Source organism: Oratosquilla oratoria, chromosome 44, assembly GCF_046742065.1.
Source record: "Oratosquilla oratoria isolate Oo_2021 chromosome 44, ASM4674206v1, whole genome shotgun sequence".
In the NCBI taxonomy this organism is placed as follows: domain Eukaryota; kingdom Metazoa; phylum Arthropoda; class Malacostraca; order Stomatopoda; family Squillidae; genus Oratosquilla; species Oratosquilla oratoria.
The window spans coordinates 14,882,817-14,907,681 of NC_134820.1; the positions used below are offsets into that span (position 1 = coordinate 14,882,817).

Consider the following 24,865-nt stretch of genomic DNA (forward strand, 5'->3'; position numbering starts at 1 on the left):
AATGAAAAATACTTCTCCATGTAACCTCGTTCACATGATATAAATACCGAGGTAAAACTGCGTTATAGACAAATGCGATCGGGCATGCGCGTTATACGTTGGTGCGCGCTATCTGTGTACTGAGATAACGAAGTGCATGGGTGCGCATTATAACCCGATGCGCATTTTAAGCCGGAAAATACGGTAGTGCAGGGTAACTATAAAGATTATTATGATAGGCAATTGGTTAAGAGGGAACTAAAAGTTGGAGAATATGTGCTTGTGCTGTCCCCTCAGAAAACATCATTGCATCCAAAATATGAGGGACCATTCAAAATGCTGGAGAGAAAAGGGAGTCATAATTATGTTTTGAGAAACCTGATGAGGAGGTCTGGGGTGCAACAAGCACATATTAACCTTCTGAAAGAATTCAAGGGAACAGTAGAGGAAGAAGTGATTGGCATGGTTGAGACAGAGTGAACTGACAGGAGCCTTGATTCAGATATCGGGGATCTAACCTTCTTTTATGATTTAGGCAGATCAAACACCAGTGAAGTATTGGAGGAATCTTTGTCATTACTGGAGGGATAGATATGGGAAGAAGTCAGAGCACTTTTCTACAAGAATGCCCAGATATTTTCCTCATGCCCCACAGTTACTCAAGCAATATCTCATGATGTCATCCTAGAAGATGGAGCCAAGTTGGTGAAGCAGACACTGTACAGATTGTTGCCCCAGAAGAAGAGAATCATGGAGGAGGAAGTAAGACAGCTCATGGACCAAGGGTTAGTGGAACCTAGCACTAGCCCTTGGGCCTTGCCAGCTGTGCTGGTACCTAAGCCTGGAGGTGAGTGGAGGTTATGTGTTGATTACAGGAAGGTGAATGCAGTCACTAAAGCGGATCCTTACCCTTTCCCCAGAATAGATTATCTCATTGAGGAGGTCGCTGCTGCAAAATGTGTGTCCAAATTGGATTCGATGAAGGGATATTATCAAATCCCCCTTACAAGTGGGGCTACTGAAGTATCTGCTTTTGTTACTCCACATGGGCACTTTCAATAAAAAATTACCCCATTTGGGTTGAAAAATAGTGGAGCATCCTTCCAGTGCCCTTGTCAATTGGCTGGTTGAGGGATTACTGGGTGTCAGGGCATACTCAGACAACATAGTAGTGTTCTCTGACACATGGAGTGATCACATGCACAGATTGAGGAATTTATTTGACAGACTGGCACAAACCCATTTCACTGTGAATCTAAAGAAGAGTGCCTTTGGGAAGAGTACTATTGACTACCTGGGACACCAAGTTGGCCAGAATTACATCATGCCATTACAGGTCCCAAAGACGAAGAGAGGCATAAGAAGATTCATGGGCATGCTTGGATTCTATCGGAGGTATTGTCCAAACCTTGCAGAGGTAGCCGGTCCTTTAACCCGCATGCTCTCTTATAATCATTTCAGGTGGGATAAGGGCACTGATGCAGCCACTGACGAAAGCAAGAAACTTCTCTCAGATCGTCCTGTCTTGATAGCCCCAGATTATACATACATATACCAAAGGCTTTTTCCCCCTACATGGGGGGGTAGCCAAAAAGAAAAAGGCATAGAAACCACTCCCACCCATTCCATTTTCCATACATTCCACTCCCTTCCATCCTCCCCCCTCCCTCCCATCTCGGCACCTCCTTTTATTTTTTTGTGGTGCCAGTCATGTAGCTGTAGGTGCCATGCTTGCTCTGGAAAAGGATGGTGTTCTTATTTTCCTCCCCCATCACAGTCACCTTCCTAGCAAATCCCACTGTTACAATCAATCCATCCCTCAGCAATCCTCTGAAATACTCTACTCACTGCTGCTCTCCTTAACAGATAAAAAAGAGAATATAGAATGGAAAGAGGCAGAAGTTTTGTGAAAAAGTGAGTGCCTAGCCTATTCCATGCGCGGTGGAAAATATATTGCTAAGAACAAGAGGTGTAAACAAATCCATCTTATTCAAGCTGGGTCTTGTGGATGCCCTCAATATTTTGTTGGAAAAACCAGCACTTCTATCCTAGTGGACAACACTGCAACAAAGAGGTAGAGTCCCTGAAGTGATAAAGGAAAGATTTAACGGGGGCAGCAGAACAGAGAGAAAATACAAGTTAAAACTAATCAACTTTCTTTTTTCTAGAATGGGGGAACAATCTTCAATCGTAATCGAATGTTTTGTGACTCTGGTTTGTACTGATATCACTAAAATCCCTAAAATACTTACCACATAAAATCCATGCAGTCACTAACTCATATGGTGTACAAATTCATTATTCATAAACACAGGAACATATATTTTGTGAGAGAATCATAAAAGAATCCTATATAAGAACATGAGATATAGAAACTAACTGCAGATTATGTCCACATATGAGGGAAGATCAAGGTCCAAAGCAGCCGTTGGCAGACTGACTTCTTTCAAAAGCTCCTCCACTTCACCTGGCCATTCCTGCATCAAGGTATCGATATCTGGCATTCGCCTGAAATATGTATATAAATATATGTATATATCTTTATAACTGACCCATTCAACATCATAGTGCATTGTTTTACATTATTATGGTGTCTGTGGGTTAGGGCACTAGAGTTATGGAGGGAACCAGTTGTCTTCTTGAGCAACTGCTCAAAAGGGCTGGTAGTGTTTGAGACAACATATAATTGTGTAATCAATCAAGGAGCAAAGATAAAAGGGAAATGGGTGATGGATGGGATGCCTTGGCTCCCTTATTAAGGTTGAAGAAGCTTATTGTTATATAGATAAATAGGAAGATATGAGGCAGCCCGGCAGAATAGACAAAAGACACAAGTTATATGCTTCATATTTATCTAATCATATTTATCTACTTATAGCATATAGGATGATGTGTCAGATTAGAGAAAAGTAATGAATGACATCCTACAAGGCTTATTACTGGCACCTGCAACATTCTTAATACAGATAATTTACAAACACTTTAGAGTAATAACAGATATACCAAAACCATCCCTATTGGACAGCTACATATAAAAACCAAAATCTTTCCAATACAATATCACATGAAAATGACAGAAAAACAATTCTACACTAAGACCTTACACAACAGCCACCCTTTACACTACATCTAACAAGCACCACAAATAGAATGCAACAAAAAACCACAATAGCAACCTACTACTCAAACATCTACTACAAACTTTCATCAAAACCACAGAAATACCCAGATAACAATCCCTTAAAAAAGACCCCCAGACTCAATACTATAACAACTCCCAGATATAAGCCACACAATTAAAAAATTTATACACTAAGCAAGAACCACACAAGCATGCCTGCACTCAGAGCAACATCCATCATTAAAACAGAACCAACACAGAATAGGCCTGGCCATAGATTCAAGCTGCCCCAGATGCAACCACCACTTAGAACACCTTATACTGCAATGTCCCACACTAGCAATCTCCAGACAATAACGCACTATCTCTTCTCTATGTGACTTATGGTCTTGTTTAAGGGCTGCTGCCAGTCCTGGAGGCTGTAGATCTTCTGCAAGAGACCAGGAACACCCGATAGATTGACCTTTCCCATCACGGCCATTTTCCTAGCTCCTCCATTTGCTACAATCAATCATTTCCTTCCAAATTCAACAATAGGTAAATACATTGACACAAAATATCTAAATACTAACTTTGTATAGTGTACAGTAGGTGGAGGCTTGGCTCGGTGCAGGTCACTAATGTCACGTACCCACTTCTCTATCACCTTGGGGTTCTTCTCTGCATTTTCTACAGTCTTTACAGCCTGATAACAACATCAGTGTTTGTAGATAACATTATCAGCAAAATAAATACCGTGTGAAACTGAAAACACAATTTCTGGTACATGTTAGTGGTTGATCATATAACCAGTTGTGTTGTTTTCAGATCAACTTTTCTTGAAAGCAAGATTTTTATATTTCAATATAATATGGAAAAAAAAAAAAAAACATTCACACAGACCCTTTAAAATGTATCTAAGGATGCCTTAGGATCTACTGATTCCTAGATGAGCATCACTTCTCTAAAGCAGGCTACACCCCAACTTAAAAATAAAACTATGTAATAGAGATGATAATAATACTTTACTTAGGAAACAGAAATAGAGACTACTCATATGAAACTTACCACAGCTTTAGCAGTGGACTGTTTGGCAAGAGCCCGTAGCTGTAGATCAAGAACTGTAGCATCACTCTGACGGGCACTTGGCTCATCTAACACTGTCAAACCTGCCAAACTTGTCTCCCCATCAGGCCGTGCTATCTACAAGTAACAAAGCAGACAAGGAGCTTTATATACCTTTACAGCAAAAATTAGATCTGTATTCAAACAAAGTAAAAGTAAGAAATCAGAAAACTACAGGTCATACATCTAATATCAAACACAGTGGGAAATTAATTTCAATACCAAAAAATGCAAAGTACTGGAAATGGGCAATAACAGCAAAAGACCATCCTTAAATTATTCCTTGGGTGGAGAACTTGTTACAAAAACAAGAGTAGGAAGATTGGAGTGTTCATAAAAGACAACCTGTCATCTGACAGACATATTAGTAGGATTGTGAGAAAGATGCCTTTCTCCTTTAAGACTTACCTCCAACCCACTGCCACCCTCACCCCTTGTACATCTCATTAACATGATTTTACACTCATTTACATTCAACTTCCTGTCATATACCTTCCCAAATTCTGTCATTAACTGCCTTAGACCTTCCTCTGACCCAGCCACAAGCACAGCATCATCAGCAAACAACAATTAGCTTACCTCCTACTTTCCTCCATTCTCTCAAAGCATGTCCAATCCTCTGACCATCACCCTTACATTTACCTCCCATACCATCCTATCTATGTATGTATGCATTGAACAGCCTTGGTGTGCACCTACCTATCAAATCAAATGACCAAATCCTTCCATTAGAAAAGGACCCTTAAATTCTAGGCCTCACATTTGATACTCTTATGACTTTTAACCCACATATAAAATACATACATATACCAAGGCTTTTTCCCCCTTACAAGGGAGGTAGCCAAAAAGGAAAAGGCATAAAACCATTCCCACCCATTCCATCCCGGAATACACTCCACACCCCGCCACCCTCCCTCTTATCTTAGCACCTCCTGGATGACGGGTCATCCCTGCACCTTGTCCACTTCCCTGGGTCAGAAGCAGTGTCGCAAGACACAGCACATCCACAGCAAGGCCGCTTCATTAAATCGGCGACCCCCCCTCTCTGTTCCCCCATGCAGAAAAGGAGAAGACGGGGAGAAATCCCTATGGGCTGCGTATACAATATACATATAAAATAACTGACAGCAAAAGTCATCAAGAAAACAACCTACTTAAACCAATGACTTTGTACTACAGAGAGAAACTAATAACCACCTACAAGCAATTTATAAGAACTGTCCTTGACAACACTTCAACAGCATGGTTAAAAAAAAATCATCAAGACAAACACAAACATTTTACAAACTTCACAAAATCAAACAGTGAGAGTAATAACAGGATGCACCAAGACCATTACAATTGGACATCTGCATAAAAAACCAAGATCTTCCCCACAGAACACCATGTGAAAATGACAGGATCACAATTCTATACCAGAACCCAAAACACCACATACCTGGAATAATTTAGATAAAGAAACAGTGTGTGCAAACACTATTCAAGATTTTAAGAAAAAACTTGATGGTGAAAGATACAAAGATGGGTTGCCACGTGCATAGCTCCCTTCCTGTATAATACAACTAGGTAAATACACTACATTTCACAAGCACCACCAACAGAATGGGGACCTAAAACAATTACAGGCTGCACAAATACATCACCTACAGACCATTTACACCATGAAACAAAAGTCCTCAAAGTCAAGGAACACCTCGACATGAGAGGCACACAAACACTTGCTGCAGCCACCACAAACACATCACACCCGTTACACTACATAGCAGAACACCCACACACACCAAGAAACATTAAAATTACACCCAAAGACCTTTATTACACAAAGATACTCTCTTCTCTTCCTCCACAACCACCAAATACCAGCCTCCGGAAACATATTCATAATCATATCACTCACCGCTCCATTAACACACTGAAAGACAACACACTGCTGCATGCCAGACCCCCTGATATCCACCCTTCTGAATCCTCTCTCCCACGTAAGGACAGAGTCCACTTGGCCAGACTGCGATGCGGTCACCACCCAGCACTTCTAAGCTACCAGAGGAGGCTGGACGACCGTGTTGTGAACAGCTGCCCAGGATGTAACACTTCACCCCATACCATACAACACATAATGGAAGACTGCATTATACACAATCATGCACGCAAACAACACAACATACACTCTATAAAGGATTTGTGGGAAAACCCAGTCTCGGCTGTGGCCTTCCTTGGGGAGACGGGACTGCTCGGACAGACAGTCTAGGGAACGACAACAACAACAACAACAACAACAGAATGGGGAATACAGTACACTAGCATCACATTACTCAAGCATCTACAACCTATACCATACAAAACATCAACACTCATATCACTAAACAATCCATTCAAGACAGACCAAATTCAGTACTCTAACAACAATCTCCACAGAAAAAAAAAATTCCCAGTCTTAATAAAAACCATACTTGTATGCCTGCACTCAAGACAATCCAGCACTCAAACAGTATCAGTAGAGAATATGCCTGGCTACAGATTCAAACTACCCAAGATGCAACCACCATACAGAGATCAGATGCAAAAAAAAATCATAATAATAATACATACATATACCAAAGGCTTTTTCCCCCTTACACGGGGGTGGGGGTGGGGGGTAACCAGAAAGAAAAGGCATAGAAACCACTCCCATCCATTTAATTTCTCATATATTCCACTCCCCTCCACCCTCCTTCCCATCTTGGCACCTCCTGGATGAAGGGTCATCCCTGCATCCTGTCCACTGCCCTGGGTCAGAAGCAGTGTCGCAAGTACATCCACAGCAAGGCCACTTCATAAATTCGGTAACCCCCCTCTCCGTCCCCTCATACATATTTCCTCACCCCCATCCCCCACCCACTCCCCCTCATGCATCACAGCCTCATCTATACACAACCCTTCTCCATTCACCCCTATCTTCTGTCCCCTCCTGTCCTTCCTCTACAGACATTCCTCTCTTTTGTAAAGCCCCTTTCACCCCATTCATCCATCTCATCCTAGGACGCCCCCTCATATTCACTCCTTCCACCTCCGCCTTCCACACTTCTTTTACTAATCTTTCTTCACTCATTCTTTCCATGTGTCCAAACCATCCTAATACTCTTTCATCAACCCCATCTCCCAGCTCCCATTCCACCCCTGTTCTCCTCCTCACCTCCTCATTTCTCACTCTATGTAGCCTAGTAACCCCTATCATACTTCTCAGACATTTCATCTCAAACACATTCAAACTCCTTCTCTCTTCCTCTCTCATGTTCCATGTTTCTGCCCCGTACATTGCTGTTGGCACAATCACTCCTTCATATAACCTCCTCTTAGCATCCATTCACTTCATCCTTCCCTATTTCTCCTCCATTTTCCTCACTCATCACTCTCATTTTCTTAGCGCTTCCCACTGCAACTACCTTTCCCTCCCTATCCTCCTTCACATTTAGCAACTTCCTAAAATACTCTGCCCACCTTCCTCTCACTGCCTTCTCTTCCATTATCATCTCTCCATCTGCACCTTTTACCTTTTCTTCTCTACTTGATTCGCCTCCTCTTCCTCTTTTGATTTCCTTCCAAAACATCTTTTTATTACTTTCAAAATTTTCTGTCATACTCTTTCCCCATTTCACATCTGCTCTCCTTTTTGCTTCCTTTATCTTATGCTTAACTTCCTTTCTCTTTACTTTGTACCTCTCATACGATTCCCTCGTCCTAATTTGTAGCCACTCTATGAATGCCTGCTTCTTCTCTTTTACACCCTTCTTTGCTTCCTCATCCCATCACTCACTACCCTTCCTTCTATTTCCTCCCGCCCTCCTTGTTCCACACACCATCTTTGCACACCTTATGATTCCCTCCTTGAACCATCACCATTCCTCCTCCACTCCTAGTTCTACTCTATCCTTTACTCTCTCCCACTCTTCTCTCAACTTCTTCTTATAATCATCATCCTTTTTTTCCTCATTTAAACAGTTCACTCTAAGTACCTCCCTACCTTCTGCCCTTTTCCTCTTTCTCCACCTATTCTCCACTCTCAATTTGCCTTCCACCAACAATGTTAAGAGACGAGAAGAAGCAGGCATTCATAGATTGGCTACAAATTAGGATGAGGGAATTGTATGAGAGGTACAAAGTAAAGAGAAAGGAAATTAAGCATAAGATAAAGGAAGCAAAATGGAGAGCAGATGTGAAATGGGGAAAGAGTATGACAGAAAATTTTGAAAGTAATAAAAAGATGTTTTGGAAGGAAATCAAAAGAGGAAGAGGAGGCGAATCAAGTAGAGAAGAAAAAGTAAAGGGTGCAGATGGAGAGATGATAATGAAAGAGAAGGCAGTGAGAGGAAGGTGGGCAGAGTATTTTAGGAAGTTGCTAAATGTGAAGGAGGATAGAGAGGGAAAGGTAGTTGCAGTGGGAAGCGCTAAGAAAATGAGAGTGATGAGTGAGGAAAATGGAGGAGAAATAGGGAAGGATGAAGTGAAAGCAGCTGTTAAGATGATGAGAGCAGGTAAGGCACCTGGGTTGGATGGATGCCATGCAGAATGTCTGAAGAAAGGAGGTACAGTTATGGTGGACTGGCTGGTGAGGTTATCTAATGTTTGTTTAAGAGAGGGTAGAATGTCGGAGGACTGGAGGAGTGCCTGTATAGTTTTGCTTTACAAAGGAAAGGGGGACAAGTGTGAGTGTAGTAGTTACAGAGGGATCAGCTTGTTGAGTGTAGTTGGGAAGGCTTATGGGAGGGTCTTGATTGAGAGGATTAGGAGAGGAACAGAGGGAGTAATTGGTGAGGAACAGTGTGGGTTTAGGACAGGTAGGGGTTGTGTAGATCAGATATGTGAGAAAGCTATAGGAAAAGGTAAGGATGTTTTTTGGGCTTTTATGGATCTGGAAAAGGCTTATGACAGGGTAGACAGGAAGGCACTGTGGGAGGTACTGCAGATATATGGGATAGGAGGAAAGCTGTTAAGAGCAATCAAAAGTTTTTATGAGAGTAGTAGAGCTTGCGTTAGGATTAGAAATGGAGAGAGTGAATGGTTTGAGGTAAAGGTGGGACTTCGTCAGGGGTGTGTTATGTCACCCCGGTTGTTCAATATTTACATGGATGGGGTGGTTCAAGAGGTGAATGCAAGGGTAGTGGGTCAGGGGTTGGAGATGATTAAAGAAAATTAAGAAAAGTGGGAGGTGAGCCAGCTGTTGTTTGCTGACGACACTGCGCTTGTAGCAGGATCAGAGGAGGGATTGAGGAAGTTAGTGACAGAGTTTGAGAAGGTGTGTGAAAGAAGGAAGCTGAAGATAAATGTGGGCAAAAGGTGATGAGATGTACAAGGGGAGAGAGTGACAGTAGGCTGGAAGTGAGCATTAAGGGTGAGAAACTGGAGGAAGTGGATAGTTTCAGATACTTGGGTGCAAATGTGACAGGAAAGGGAGGAGTGGGGGTAAGAGGTAGAATGTAGATTGAGAGAAGCGAGTAAATGCCTTAGTGGATTAAAAAGTGTAATGAGGAATAGACATCTGGGAATGGATGCTAAGATGAGGTTATATGAAGGAGTGATTGTGCCAACAGCAATGTACGGGGCAGAAACATGGAACATGAGAGAGGAAGAGAGAAGGAGTTTGAATGTGTTTGAGATGAAATGTCTGAGAAGTATGATAGGGGTTACTAGGCTACATAGAGTGAGAAATGAGGAGGTGAGGAGGAGAACAGGGGTGGAAAGGGAGCTGGGAGATAGGGTTGATGAAAGAGTATTAGGATGGTTTGGACACATGGAAAGAATGAGTGAAGAAAGATTAGTAAAAGAGGTGTGGAAGGCGGAGGTGGAAGGAGTGAATATGAGGAGGCGTCCTAGGATGAGATGGATGGATGGGGGTGAAAGGGGCTTTACAAAAGAGAGGAATGTCTGTAGAGGAAGGATGGGAGAGGACAGAAGATAGGCGTGGATGGAGAAGTGTTGTGTGTATATGAGGCTGTGATGCATGAGGGGGAGTGGGTGGGGGATGGGGGGTGAGGAGGTATGTATGAGAAAAAATTTGACACAGCCCGAAGGGATTTCTCCCAATCTTCTCCTTTTCTGCATGAGGGGATGGAGAGGGGTGGTCACTGAATTTATGAAGTGGCCTTGCTGTGGATGTGCTGTGTCTTGCAACACTGCTTCTGACCCAGGGCAGTGGACAGGATGCAGGGATGACCCGTCATCCAGGAGGTGCCAAGATAGGAGGGAGGGAGGAGGGTGGAGGGGAGTGGAATATATAGGAAAAGGAATAGGGTGGGAGTGGTTTCTATGCCTTTTTCTTTTTGGCTACACCCTGCATAAGGGGGAAAAAGCCTTTGATATATGTATGTATGTATGTATAATAATGTAAATAATAAATAAAATACATAAATAAATGCATAGGTATAGTTAAATAATAAACAGGGAAATAGTAAATAATAATAAATTGACACATAACTAATAATAAATGAGAATCAAACAGAGAAATGATAACAAAACAAAAAAACAAATAATATAAAATAAATGATAACATCTCATACTACAAAGCCTCACACTAACAATGCTTACACAACAAAACAGCATGTTCTCCCTAAGTACCTTATGGCCCTGTCCAGTGGCTGTTGCCAATTACTTGAAGGCCACAGGTCCTCTACAAAAGACTAGAGGCAAGAGATTGATTGAATTAATTGATAGTACGCAGGAAAGGAGCAATACTTAAGGGGTTTTGTCTCCTACTTTTCACTTTATCATACCCTAGATTAATATTCATATATGATTCCAACTTTGGCTATATCCTTATTTTTCAATTACCATATTTTGATTTGAATTCATGTATTGTTTCAGCTTGGGTTGATTTCTAAGCTGTTCCAAGTATCTAGGAATTTGTATAAAAAATTGTATGTCCTCACATCCCTTAGACATTTTCATACAGTCTGCACTGATGTGTGCCAATCTTTTTGTCACAGGTTGGTAAGAGGAGAGAAGTAATTCTGTATGTAAAAAATGGAGGAAGGATAATTGGAATTCATAGAGGAAGGTCTTGGGACTGTTCCAGAGAACAAGTGCCAGTCTACCAGTCCCTATGCAGATAAAGATTTTAGTGGGATTTGAAGACATGTGATGGGAAGATGATTTTCCCCACATTCATTTTATAGGACCACCACAAGAAGTACTCACTGTTGATCCTTTATATAGCAATATGTTGGTATATCCTAATGGTCTTTTTCCTTTTGTAAGGGGGATGGTGATCACATGTAATACAATACACTGTCATACCCCACAACTCTTATGCATTTGTCTTTATAAAGTAGCTCTTGCAGATTTACTTTCTCACTGTAACCAATCACATCAATCTCAAAGTGAAATATCATTAATCATTAGCTCACAGTGTAAAGGAACTTACACAGTTTCATGCAGGAAAAATTAAAATATTTTGAAGATGAAGCTACTTAAATGACAATTTAGATATGGTTTCAACATTTACATCTACGAGACTTTTAACCCTATGTAAGTGACTACTCCATTCTTTTCAAACTATCTATCTTTACATACTAACATACCTTGATAAAAGCATCAATGTCTCCTACAGCTGGGATGTAATCTGGTATGAATGGTCGAAGGCGGTGTTCCAATTCAATGGCTTGAGGTGTGTAGCGGGTGATATACGAAAATAGCTCCTTAATCTCTGGGCCCACATTTAGATGTTCATAATCAGCAGGGTCATATGCACTGGGGAGCATGGAATAATTTTATCACAATTATATCTATATACACAAACACACACACACTAAGAAATGAGTATATAAAAATATGCAGAGATGAAAAGAGAAACTATGATATGATAAGGTACCACACAATACACTAATAAGGAAGATGGAATCAATAGGTTGCATCAGAGGAAAATTATTGGAATGGATGAAAGACTTCCTGACTGGGAGGAAAATGAGAGTTGTAATTAGAGACAAATTCTCAAATTTGGAAGAAATGATAAAGGGTGTCCCGCAGGGATCAGTACTGGCCCCGATCATGTTTGCTATATACATAAATGACATGGATGAAGGAGTAGATTGTTATATGAATTTCTTTGCAGACAATGCAAAAATACTAGAGAAAGTAAAAACGGAGGAGGATTGCAACTCATTACAACAAAACTTGGACAAGATCTGGAAATGGACTCAAAAGTGGGAATTGAAATTCAATATCAAGAAATGTAGTATAATGGAATTTGGAAAAAGCAAAAACAGAATATCGAGATATTATAAAATTGGTGAAGAGATCAAAAAAGTAAACTCGGAAAAAGACCTTGGAGTGATGATCAGCAAAGACATGACACCGGATAAGCATATTAATAAAATAGTTAGAGAAACCTACAATTTATTGAGGTCAATAAAAGTGGCATTTGCCTATTTGGACGAGGAAATGATAAACAAAATTCTAACTACACTAATAAGACCAAAACTCGAGTATGCAGCAACACTATGGACACCCACTACCAAAAATAATATAAAAATATTAGAAAGAATACAAAGAGCAACAACAAAACTGGCACCAACTCTTTCCAAAATGACATATGAACAAAGACTGTCCAAATTAGAATGACCAATTCTGTAACAAAGAAGGGAAAGAGGAGACTTACTATCTATAGAATTATGAAGGGAATGGAAATCTTAGATAAGAATGACTTGTTGAAATGGGACAATGGAAAAACAAGAGGACACAAAAAGAAACTAAGAAAGATAATTACAGAAGAGATCTGAAAAAAAAAAAAGCTTCCCACACAGAGTGATAGATACTTGGAACAAATTAGACAAAGAAACAGTGTGTGCAAACACTATTCAAGATTTTAAGAAAAAACTTGATGCTAAGAGATACAAAGATGGGTCACGATGAGCATAGCTCCCTTCCTGTATAATACAACTAGGTAAATACATACGCAAGATATAAAGATGGGTCACTAGAAGCATAGCTCCCCTTCCCATATAATACAACTAGGTGAATACAAGTACAACAGCCAAAGTTTGTGAGAAAATTATCAAAAGTAGATGGACTAAACATCTGGAGAAGAACAATATACTAAATCCGAGACAATTTGGATTTAGACAGGGAAGGTCATGTGCAACAAATTTGATCTGTTTCTATTCATGGTTAAAAGATATAATGCAAGAAAGGGACGGATGGGCAGACTGTGCTTTTCTGGACTTACAAAAGGCATTTGATAAAGTACTACACAAAAAATCATTAAGAAAACTTGAAACAACAGGAGGTATACAAGGAAAACTATTGAAATGGATGGAAGATTTCTTGCATGGAAGAAAAAAGAGAATGGTACTCACAGATAAAAATTCTATTTGGGAAGAAATGATGAGTGGAGTCCCATGGGGGTGAGTACTGGCTCTGATAATGTTTGCTATATATGTAAATGACATAGATGAAGGTGCAGAATGTTAAATGAACTTCTTTGCAGATGATGCAAAACTACTGAAGAAAGTACAGAAGATTGTGAATTGCTACAGAGAGATCTGAACAAGGTCTAGGAATGGAGTCAGAAGTGGAAAGTGGACTTCAACATTGAGAAATGTAGTATGATGGAATTTGGAAAAAGTAAAAAAAAAAGAATATCAGGACAATATAAAATTGGTTCAAAGGAAGTAAAGAAAGTTAGTTCCATAAAGGACTTAGGAGTAATCATCACCAAAGACATGTCCCCAGACAAGCAGATAAACAAAATAGTTGGAGAAACCTACAATTTATCGAGATCAATAAAAGTGGCTTTTAATTACTTGGATGAGGAAATGGTAAAGAAAATACAAGTCACACTGATATGACAAAGACTGAAGTACGTAGCAACACTATGGACACCCAGTACAAAAAAGAATATAAGGAAAATAGAAAGAATCCAAAGAGCAATAACAAAGATGGCTCAACACTTTCAAAACTGACATATGAGCAGAGATTGTCTAAACTGGAACTACCAACCCTGGAACACAGAAGAGAAAGAGGTGATCTGTTGGCCATTTACAGAATTATGAAAGGCATGGAAGACCTTGATAGAGAAGACTTATCAAATTGGGATAGAAGAAAAACAAGGGACCATGGAAAGAAACTCAAAAAGGAGTTATAAAAGAATGTCTGGAACAAACTGGATAAAACAATAGTGTGTGCAAATACCATACATGAATTTAAGAACAAACTAGATGTGAGATACAAAGATGGGTCACCATGAGCATAGCTCCCATTCTCGTAGAATATAACTAGGTAAATAAATACACATATGGCACATTTTTGCAGATGATGCAAAAATCATAAGAATGAAAAATGAGGAGGAAGGTATACTACAAAAAGATCTAGCTATTTTGTGTGAAGCCAAGAATGGGAAATGAAGTTCAATATTAAAAAATGCAAATTACTGGAAATGGGCAATAGTGGCAAAAGGGTCATTCTTAAACTATTCCTTGGGAAGCAAACACATAAAAGCAAAAGAGGAGAAAGACTTGGGACATACTCCACTCCCATTCACCCTCCTCCCTCTCATCTTGGCTCCTCCTGGATGATGGGTCATCCTTGCATCTCACCCACTGCCCTGGGTCAGAAGCAGTGTAGCAAGACACAGTACATCCACAGCAAGGCCACTTCATTTAATAAGTGACACCCCTCTCTGTCCCATCATGTAGAAAAAGAAAAGATAGGGAGAAATCCCTTTGGGTCTTGTCTCCTACTCTCTCATCTATCAAACCTAGCATCAAATTCATGTGCAGTTCTAATCTAATCTACATCCTTGATTTCCTATCAATCTATATACCAAGGATTTTTCCCCCTTATAAGGGAGGTAGCCAAGTCAAGAGACAAAACCCACTCCCACCCATTCCACTCCCATCCACCACCATTTCCTCCCTCTCATCTTAACTCATCATGGATGAAGGGTCATCCCTGTATCCCACACACTGCCCTGAGTCAGAAGCAATACATCAAGACACAGTACATCCACAGCAAGGCCAGTTCACTTAATCAGCAATCCCTCTCTTACAAAAAAGACCAGGGATGTGGCTTGGGAAAAATGGAGGAAGAGAAGTAATAAAACAAAAGAATGTGTATACAAAACAAAAGAAGCTTACAAACAAGTAAGAAATGACTATACAAGAACCCAGAGGGAGGAAGAAGGTAATTTAAAAGAAATGTAATATATAAATGCAAAGATAAACCAAAATTGTTTTACAGGTATATGAATGGTAAATTGAGACATAGGGAAGGCTATCTCTATACCAAAAGGCATGTACCCACTCCCATCCATCACCCTTTCCTCCCTCTCATCTTAGTTTCTCATGATGATGGGTCATCCTTGTATCCCACTGCCTTAGTTCAGAAGCAATGTAGCAAGACACCATGCATCCACAGCAGTCACTTCACTTAAATGGCAACCCCCTCTCTGTCCCCTGATGCAGAAAAAGAGGAGACAGTGAGAAATCCTTTTGGGCTGTGTCAAAATATAATTCACATATAACCACTCCCTACTTCCCCATCTCCAACCCCTTTCCTTCCTTGCATCACAATAACATCTCTACACAGACACTCTCCACTCACCCCTATCTCCTGCCTTCTCCCTTCCTTGCTCAACAGACATTCCCCTCTTGCTCAAAGCCCCTTTCACCCCATCCCTCCATCTCATTCTTGGTTGTCCCCTCAAGTTCACTCCACCAACTATGCCTTCCACACCTCTTTTAATAATCTTTCTTCACTCTTTCTTTCCATATGACCAAACCATCCCAATACTCATACATCAGCCCTATCTGCCCTCTCCTTTTCCCCCAGCTCTCCTCCTCTCCTCCTCATTTCTCATTCTATCCAACCTTGTAAACCCTACCATACTCCTCAGACATTTCATCTCAAACACATTTAAACTTCTCCTCTCTGCCTCTCTTGAAACCCCAAGTCTCCACCTCATATAGTGTCGTTGGCACAATCATCCCTTCATGTAATCTTTTTTGTGTCAATTCCTAGATGCCTATTTTATGACACTTGTCATGTGTCATGTAGTGTTCATGTATGATGTCTTGTATGCCATGATATACTTCAGATGGATTATTGTCAGAATTCCATGTTTAGGATATGGTGAATTTGCACTAAAATGGGAATATTAGCTATAGGCATGCCCCTGAGAAGGTAAGAATGTGAAGCCACAGCATCACCTGCAGACAGAAGGGGACACAACTCTTCGCATTGATCCCAGGTCATGAGGTCACGTGGATGAAAATGGCACCTAGAGGTAGTACCAAGATGCTTACAAATGTATAACCAAGCAGGAAATAGGTAGCTGATAAACACTTGTATGCCTTCCTCATACATAATAAAAAGTGAAATGAATATGTGGAGACAGGCAAATAAGAAAATATATAATAGGTTTATGTATAGAAATTAGTGGCATCTATACCCAATGGCAGGGTTGTATGCCATTCTCTCTCTCTCGCATCCTCACCCTCTTATCATATGCATGAGTATCTCCATAGATGTAAGTAATGTTATTTTCGTACCTCAACTTTGTTTCATCCTGGTGAAATGGGAATATGTTACAGATAAGGGGTATACAGTATAGGCACACTGAGCATGAATTGATAGGATTGTTCAAATCTTGATCATATCAGGACAGTTAATCAAAAACATGCCAGGATTGTGACATATAAATTGGGGCCCTGCTGTCTAGGATTTTCCTTTATTCACCTGGGTAAAATAATTAAGTGTGTGCAAAATATTAAAAAATAAGGGAGATAGGACAAAATTAAGAAATTAATTTAAAAAATCTATATAAATAGTGCATCGAGTGAAATTGATCATGATTGTCCAGAAACAGTCTTTTTACCACCATAGTGTTCTTTTGTTTACATATTGTAAGAAATTACAGAGATGTATCAGTCAGTATGTATGATATTGCTAGAAGATATGATTTCAAAGGATTTCCACAGGTAAGAGAAAGTCCCGTAATACATACATATACCAACGGATTTTTCCCCCTACAAGGGAGTTCGACAAAGTCAAAGGCATCACTCCCATCCATTTCATCCATGCACACTCCACTCCCATTCACCCCCTCCCTCCCTCCATTCTTGGATCCTCCTGAATGACAGGCCAACCCTGCATCTCACCCATTGCCCTGGGTCAGAAGCAATGTAGCAAGACACATCACATCCATGGCAAGGCCATTTCATTTAATCGACGACCCACCCTCTCTGCTCCCTCATGCAGAAAAAGAGAAGAAGGGGAGAAATCCCTTCGGGCTGCGTCAAAATATTATTCACATATACTCCCTCATCCCCCATCCCTCACCCACTCCTTTCCATGCATCACAGCATCATCCATACACAACCCTTCTCCACTCACCCCTATCTTCTGTCTTCTCCATTCCTTCCTCAACAGACATTCCCCTCTTTCCCAATGTCCCTTTTACCCCATCTATCCGTCTCATCCTTGGTTGCCCCCTCATATTCACTCCATCCACCTCTGCCTTCTTCACTCATTCTTTCCTTGTGTACAAACCATCCTAATACTCTTTCATCAACCCTATCTCCCAACTCCCTTTCCACCCCGCTCTCCTCCTCATCTCATTTCTTATTCTATTCAGCCTAACCTCTATCATACTTCTCAGGCATTTCATCTCAAACACATTCAAACTCTTCCTCTCTTATGTTCCATGTTTCTGCCCTATACATTGCTGTTGGCACAATCACTCCTTCATACAATCTCCTCTTAGCACCCATTCACAAATGTCTATTTCTCATTACACTTTTTAATCACCCAAGGCATTTATTTACTTTTCTCAATCTACATTCTACCTCCATTCCCCCCTTTCCTGCCAGATTTGCACCAAAGAATCTGAAGCTATTCACTTCCTCCCATCTCTCTCCCTTAATATTCACTTCCAATTTCCTACCACCCTCTCCCCTTGTATATCTCATCACCTTACTTTTATCCACATGTATCTTCAACTTCCTTCTTCTGCACACCTTTCCAAATTCTGTCAATAACTTTCCTTAATACCTCCTCAGATCATGCTACAAGTGTAGTGTTGTTGGGAAACAACAGGTTTATCTCCCACTTTTCTCCATTTTCTTTATCCATCTCTAATCCCTAGCCCATTATCCTTGTGTCTGCCTCTCACACCACCCCATCCATGTATAAATTGAACAGCCAAGGCGACATAACACATACCTGGCAAAGTCCCACCTTTACCTGAAACCACTCATTCTCTCCATTTCTTATTCTAACACAGACTCTACTACTCTCATAAGCACTCTTGACTGCTCTAAATAGCTTTCTTCCTATCCCATATATCTGTAATACCTTCCACAGTGCCTTACTGTCTACCCTGCCATAAACTTTTCCAAATCCATAAAGGACAAGAAAATATCCTTGTCTTTTCCTAGATCTTTCTCACATATCTTTTTTACCACAAAAATCTGATCAATGGAACCCCTACCTGTCCTAAACCCACACTGTTTTTCACCAATTACTCTCTCTTTTTCCTCTCCTAATCCTCTCAATCAAAACACTATCATAAGCCTTCCCAACTACAGTCATCAAACTGATCTCTCAAACTACTACACTCATATTTGTCCCCTTTTCCCTTGTAAAATGGAACTATATAGGCACTCCTCCAGTCCTCCTATACTCTATTCTCTTTTAGACAAACATTAAACCTCACTAGCCAGTCCAACATCACTATACCTCCCTTTTTTAGACACTCTACATGACATCCATCCTAGGTGTCTTACCTCTCATCATTTTAATAACTGCTTTCACTTCATCTTTACTTATTTCTCCTCCATTTTCCTCATTCATCACTATAATTTTCTTTGTGCTTCCCACTTAAACTACCTTTCCCTCCCTATCCTCCTTCACATTTAGCAACTCCATAAAATAATCCGCCCATCTCCCTCTTACTGCTGTCTCTTCCATTATCATCTCTCCATCTACACCTTTTACCTTTTCTTCTCTACTTGATTCACCTCTTCCTCTCTTAATTTCTTTCCAAAACATCTTTTTATTACATTCAAAATTTTCTGTTATACTCTTACCCCTTTGCACATCTGCTCTCTTCTTTGCCTTCTTTATCTTATGCTTTACTTCTCTCTTCTTTTCTTTGTACCTTTCATATGATTCTCTCATCCTATTTTGTAACCAATCTATGACTTCTTTTTCCTTCTCTTCTACAACCTTCTTTGCTTCATCATCCCACCACTCACTACCCTTCCTTCTTATTCCTCCTGTTCTCCTTGTTCTACACACCACTTTTACACACCTTGTGACTCCCTCCTTGAAACATTCCCATTCCTCCTCCACTCCTTGTTCTTCTCTATTTTTCACTCCCTCCCACTCTTCTCTCAGCTTTTTGTACTCTTTTTCCTTTCCTTTCTCATTTAAGCAGTTCCTAAGCACCTCCCTACCTTCTGTCCTTTTCCTCTTTCTCCATCTATCCTCCACTCTCAACATAACTTCCATCAAAAAAGTGACCTGATATTCCCCCCACTGCCCTTAGAACATATACATCCAAAATTCTTCCTACTCTTCTCCTGGTTACCACCATATAGTCCATTAAAGCCCTATCTACCACCCTTTTATCCACCACCCTCTCTCATGTGTATTTATGCTTGACTTTCTTCCTAAACACTGTAATTTGCTATCAACTCTCTTTCTTGACACATATCCACCATCATCTCTCCACTACAATTTTTTCCTAGCACTCCACACTTCTCATCCACTCCATCTATTGATTCGTCTCCTACCCTAGCATTGAGATATCCCAATACCACCACATTGACATCTCTCCCTGAACCCTCTATGTACTCATTTAAATCTATCCAAAAAGCCTTCCTTTCCTCTCCACTTTTTTCACTACCAGGCCCATATGCACTGACAAACACCTACATCTCCCTTCCTACTTTCACTTTCATCCACATTAACTTTGAAACCTCCTTCCACTCCACCACACACTTATCTCTTCACTTACTAGTATGGCCACCCTCCCACTACACTCCCAACCACAAACTCACCCCTCCCTTTCAACTTAGTTTTACTCAATGCCAATACATCCATCTTCTCACAAACATACTGCTTATCTCTTCCCTTTTACTCTCATCTGTACCTCATCCGTGCACATTGAAAGACCCAAACCTTAGAATTATGGTTGGAAAACTCCTCCCAGACCCTCTTATGCCTTTGCCCTTTTTTTAGGAATGTCTCCTTTGGGGCTACAGAGAGTAGAATGCCCAGTCCTATCCCCGTCCTGTTTTTGTTGCCTTTTACAACTCAAGTGGGAACTCTTGGTGGCAGTATTCTTTTCTCTACCACAGGATTTGGCAAAAAAGGAAATGAATATTTAAAGAAGTGGTACAGGACAATATAAGAGTGGGGGCTCAGCATAATGGAGGGACAGTTGCAGTATAATAAAGTAACATCATTTCTCTATGAATAGATATTTCCTCTATCAAAGACAAAATAATGTGTGGTTTTGGTCCGTAGAGGTGCCCCATATAGATCCTAAAGTATCAGTTGCATGCTACTGAGCAGCTTTTAACCTCACAATAACATGCAGCCAATACCCCAGACAGGGAAGTCCTGAAATAGAAGTGGAAATGAAAGTAGGATAGGTGAGGAAATTAGAGATGAAAGAACAAGGTGTAGCAAAGTTGATCTTAGGCTGGATAGAGAGATTATCATAATGTAAACAAAAAACATTGAAAACCCATCAAATTTACAGTTATTGCACCAAATAATTCAAAGGAGTCTAGAAAGGGAAAGACTCGTAGTACAGCATGAGCATCAGGCAGCTGAAGTGAGGGGAGAAAAAAAAAAAAAAAATAAATAAAAAAAAAAAAAAAAATAGAGGATATCATTATAAAGACCCAAAAGCTTGCCCCCATTTTTGATGAAAAGGAACCTGAAATGTTCTTTTCAACATTTGAGGGCACAGCAAATCAAATGAGATGGGAAAGGGACCTTTGGTCAGCAATAATAAAACCAAACCAACCCACTAAAACCTTAAGTGTGTATGCCATATTTGATAAAGGAGGTATGCATGATTATGACATAATCAAGGATGAGATATCAAAAATATATGTGATTACCCCAGAACATTTTAGTAAAATATTCAAAGAGCTAGGAAGGATATTGGATGTGGATATATGGAGCAGGCCGAGAATATAAGGAGTGACTTAGACAAATAGTTATGAACTGAAATGTGGTAACTACTGAAAGTATAACAGAGGTGTTTGTGATTGAACAATTCCTTTACACATTGAATAATGAGGAGAAATTATATGTATTTACATAGTTGTATTTTGCGGGATTGGGAGCTACGCTTGTGGTGTCCCACCTTTGTATCTTGCAGTGTCTAGTTTGCTTTTAAACTCATGAATGGTTTTTGCGCACACTATTTCCTTGTCTAGTTTGTTCCAAGTGTCTACCACTCTATGTGGAAAACCGCTTTTCTTCAGATCTCTTCTGTAGCTATGTTTTTTTTATTTTCTTTCCATGTCTTCTTGTGCTTCGCCTGTCCCATTTTATCAAGTCCTCTCTATCAAGTATTTCTGTGCCTTTCATGATTCTGTAGATGGTCAGTAGGTCACCTCTCTCTTTTTTGCTCCAAAGTCGGTAAATCTAGTTTAGCCAATCTCTTCTCATATGACAAGTTTGCGAGTGCAGGTGCCATTTTTGTTGCTGCTCTCTGGATTCTTTCTATTTTCTTTATATTCTTTTTGGTACTGGGTGACCACAATGTCGCTGCATATTCTAGTCTAGGCCTTATCAGTGTGACCAATATTTTTTTAATAATTTCTTTGTCCAAATATGTAAATGCCACTTTTATTGATCTTAGCAAGTTGTAGGATTCTCCAACAATTTTGTTTATCTGTTTGTCATAGGACAAGTCATTTGAGATAATTACACCCAAATCTTTTTCGGATCTCTCCTTCTTTACCTCCTTGGTTCCAATTTTATATTGTCCTGATATTCTGTTTTTGCTTTTTCCAAACTCCATTATGCTACACTTCTTAATATTGAAGTCCACCTCCCATTTCTGACTCCAGTTCCATACTTTATTCAGGTCTTCCTGCAGTGATTCGCAATCCTCTTCAGTTTTTACTTTCATTAACATTGTGGCATCATCAGCAAAGAAGCTCATGTAACACTTCACATCATCATCCATGTCATTCACATAAATAGCAAACATTATTGGAGCTAGTACAGATCCTTGCAGTACTCCACTGATCACCTCTTTCCAATCTGAATATTTTTCTCTGAGCACTACTCTCATCTTTTTACCAATCAGGAAGTCCTCCATCCATTTTAGTAGGTTCCCTTGTATCCCTCCTATAAGTTCAAGCTTTTTTAATCATTTTTTTGTGTGGTACTTTGTCAAAAGCTTTTTGTAAGTCCAGGAAGGCACAGTCAGCCCATCCATTCCTTTCTTGCACTATGTCTATTAATCTTGAGTAGAAACATAATAAGTTTGTGGTACATGATCTTCCTTGTCTGAACCCAAATTGTCTTGGGTTTATTATATTGTTGTCTTCCAGGTGTTTTATCCATCTATTCTTGATGATGTGACCACTCAGAAATGTGAGACACTGATGCAGGTGACAAGTTTTGCAGAAAACTTTATGTTGAGGACAAATTAATCTAGAGAGGTGTGAAACAGGCTCTGAGGGGTGAGAGCAGAGGTGTTTGCGATACCAAGTCAGAGATATGTGAGACCACAAGTAGGAGAGTGTTGGAGAAGACCAGTTCAGTGCTACTGCAGTAAATTTGGGCATAGAACCTAGGGTTGTTATCTTAGGCCAAATGGACAGAGGTATAGGCAGACAATGGGAAATAAGCAAACCAGACACAAGATAATGTGTGTGGAAAGTAGTAGGAGTGAAACAGATCAAAATAGCAGATGTTACACCTGCCAGATATATGGTCATGAGATGGTAAATTGCCCCAAGGGAAATGGAAGTAAGGGTGACACACAAGACTGGAGACAAGGGATAGACCTGAGCAAGACAAAGGAGAAGGAAGCAGTGGGAGACAAAGATGACAGCAATTGCTGTGTAGGTGAAGATAGGTTAGACAAGGTGGAAGATACAGAAGTAGGTTGAGAGTAGTTGTCTTATGTGAAAAATGCTAAGATAGGAGTGGAAAGAAGTGAGAGGAAATATGCAATCACGGCTCTGTGAGACACAGAGGCCTCTTGCACCATTTTGAGGCCAAATGTGATACCAGGATTGGAAAATAGGCATATAGGTCAGTTTACCATGGGATTAGCAAGAATGACTACATTAGCACCCATAGCTAAGGTATTACCTGAAATTGATGGCAGGACAGAGGGTGTTGAAGTGGAAATAGCAGAAGTACCAGCAAAAGGGATTGATGTCCTCCTTGGAAATGATAAAGGTGAGATAGTCAAGGTGAGACTAAAGATGGTAAATGACCCCATGACCAGACAAATAAATTATGATAAATCCAACATGGAGGATCACCAGATCCCAGACCAAGAAAGCCCAAGAGGAAGATGAGCTGAGAGAAGATGACCTTAGTCTCCTGTTTCAAAATGTAGCAGAGGATGCAGACATGAATCCAAAGAAATCCCAATATGGAACTGATGATGGTGAGGAGAACAGGAGACCAGTGGAAGATCCAGAAGGAGACCAGAAGGCAACCTCCAAAAAGAGGAAATGATCCCCAAGAAATGTATAAATAGGGAGGAACTCATCTGACTTCAGCAGATGGACCCAGAGCTGAGGGAGATGCAACAAACAGCCAAGGAGGAGGAGCAGGAAGAAAAAGAGTATAGTAAGACCAAGTCCATCATGGAAGATTGCATACTCCTAAGAAGATACAAAATGCCAGAAGAGGTAGGTGATGTCATCATGCAAATCAGAGCACAAAAGAAGATCAGGGAAAGGATTATGAGGTTAGAACATGAAACTACCTGTACCCACCTTTGAGTCACCAAGACAAAAGGGTTAGTACTGAAGCATTTTTATTGGCCTCACTTATCTGAGGATATAAAATTAGTTAGGCAGTGTATTGTGTCAGATAATTGGGAAATCCAATGACACCCCTAAGAAGGTGCCTATGTACCAAGTTCCTGTTACTGAGGAACCTTTCAGTAAGTTGGTTGTAGATTGTACAGACCCCCTCCCAAAAAATATGTCTGGGAAGTCATTTCTGGTTACCATTATGTGCAAATCTATGTGGTATACTGAAGAATTACCCTTGCCAAACATTAAGGAAAAGATAATCACTAAAGCCTTAATGTCTTACTTTAATAAGATGGGTATGCCTTGGGAGATACAAAGTGACAAGGCTACTAACATTTTAAGTAGGATATTCAAGGGAGCCTTGGAAGGCTTCAACATAAAATATGTGGTCACATCAGCATACTACCCACAAAATCAATGATCAGGGCATTTATCTTAGAGTTTGAGGAAGACTGGGATGAAGGCATAGATTTGTTGTTGTATGCCACTAGAACAACAAAACATGGAGGGCTAGGATTTTCTCCTTTTTATTTAATGTTCGGTAGAGCCCTACAAGAACCCTTTGCCTTCTTGTATGAGAAAATGCTGTCTACATGCTCTGGAGGTGATACCCCTTATTCAAAGTTTGTAGGTATTAATTTTGAAAAGTTGAAAAATA

At 40.2% G+C, this 24,865-nt stretch overlaps 1 protein-coding gene across 3 annotated transcripts in view; it reads right to left on the minus strand.

The window, feature by feature from the left end:
- LOC143022230 (uncharacterized) overlaps window positions 1–24,865 on the minus strand; it is a 94,788-nt gene that overhangs the window by 7,805 nt on the left and 62,118 nt on the right. For all 3 annotated transcript variants that reach the window (XM_076180348.1, XM_076180349.1, XM_076180350.1), the window contains 4 exons: window positions 11,758–11,926; window positions 4,148–4,282; window positions 3,673–3,785; window positions 2,360–2,487 (listed from right to left, as the gene is read on the minus strand). In XM_076180348.1, coding sequence (XP_076036463.1) covers window positions 2,360–2,487; window positions 3,673–3,785; window positions 4,148–4,282; window positions 11,758–11,926 — 545 coding nt within the window. The remainder of the gene's footprint in view (window positions 1–2,359; window positions 2,488–3,672; window positions 3,786–4,147; window positions 4,283–11,757; window positions 11,927–24,865) is intronic.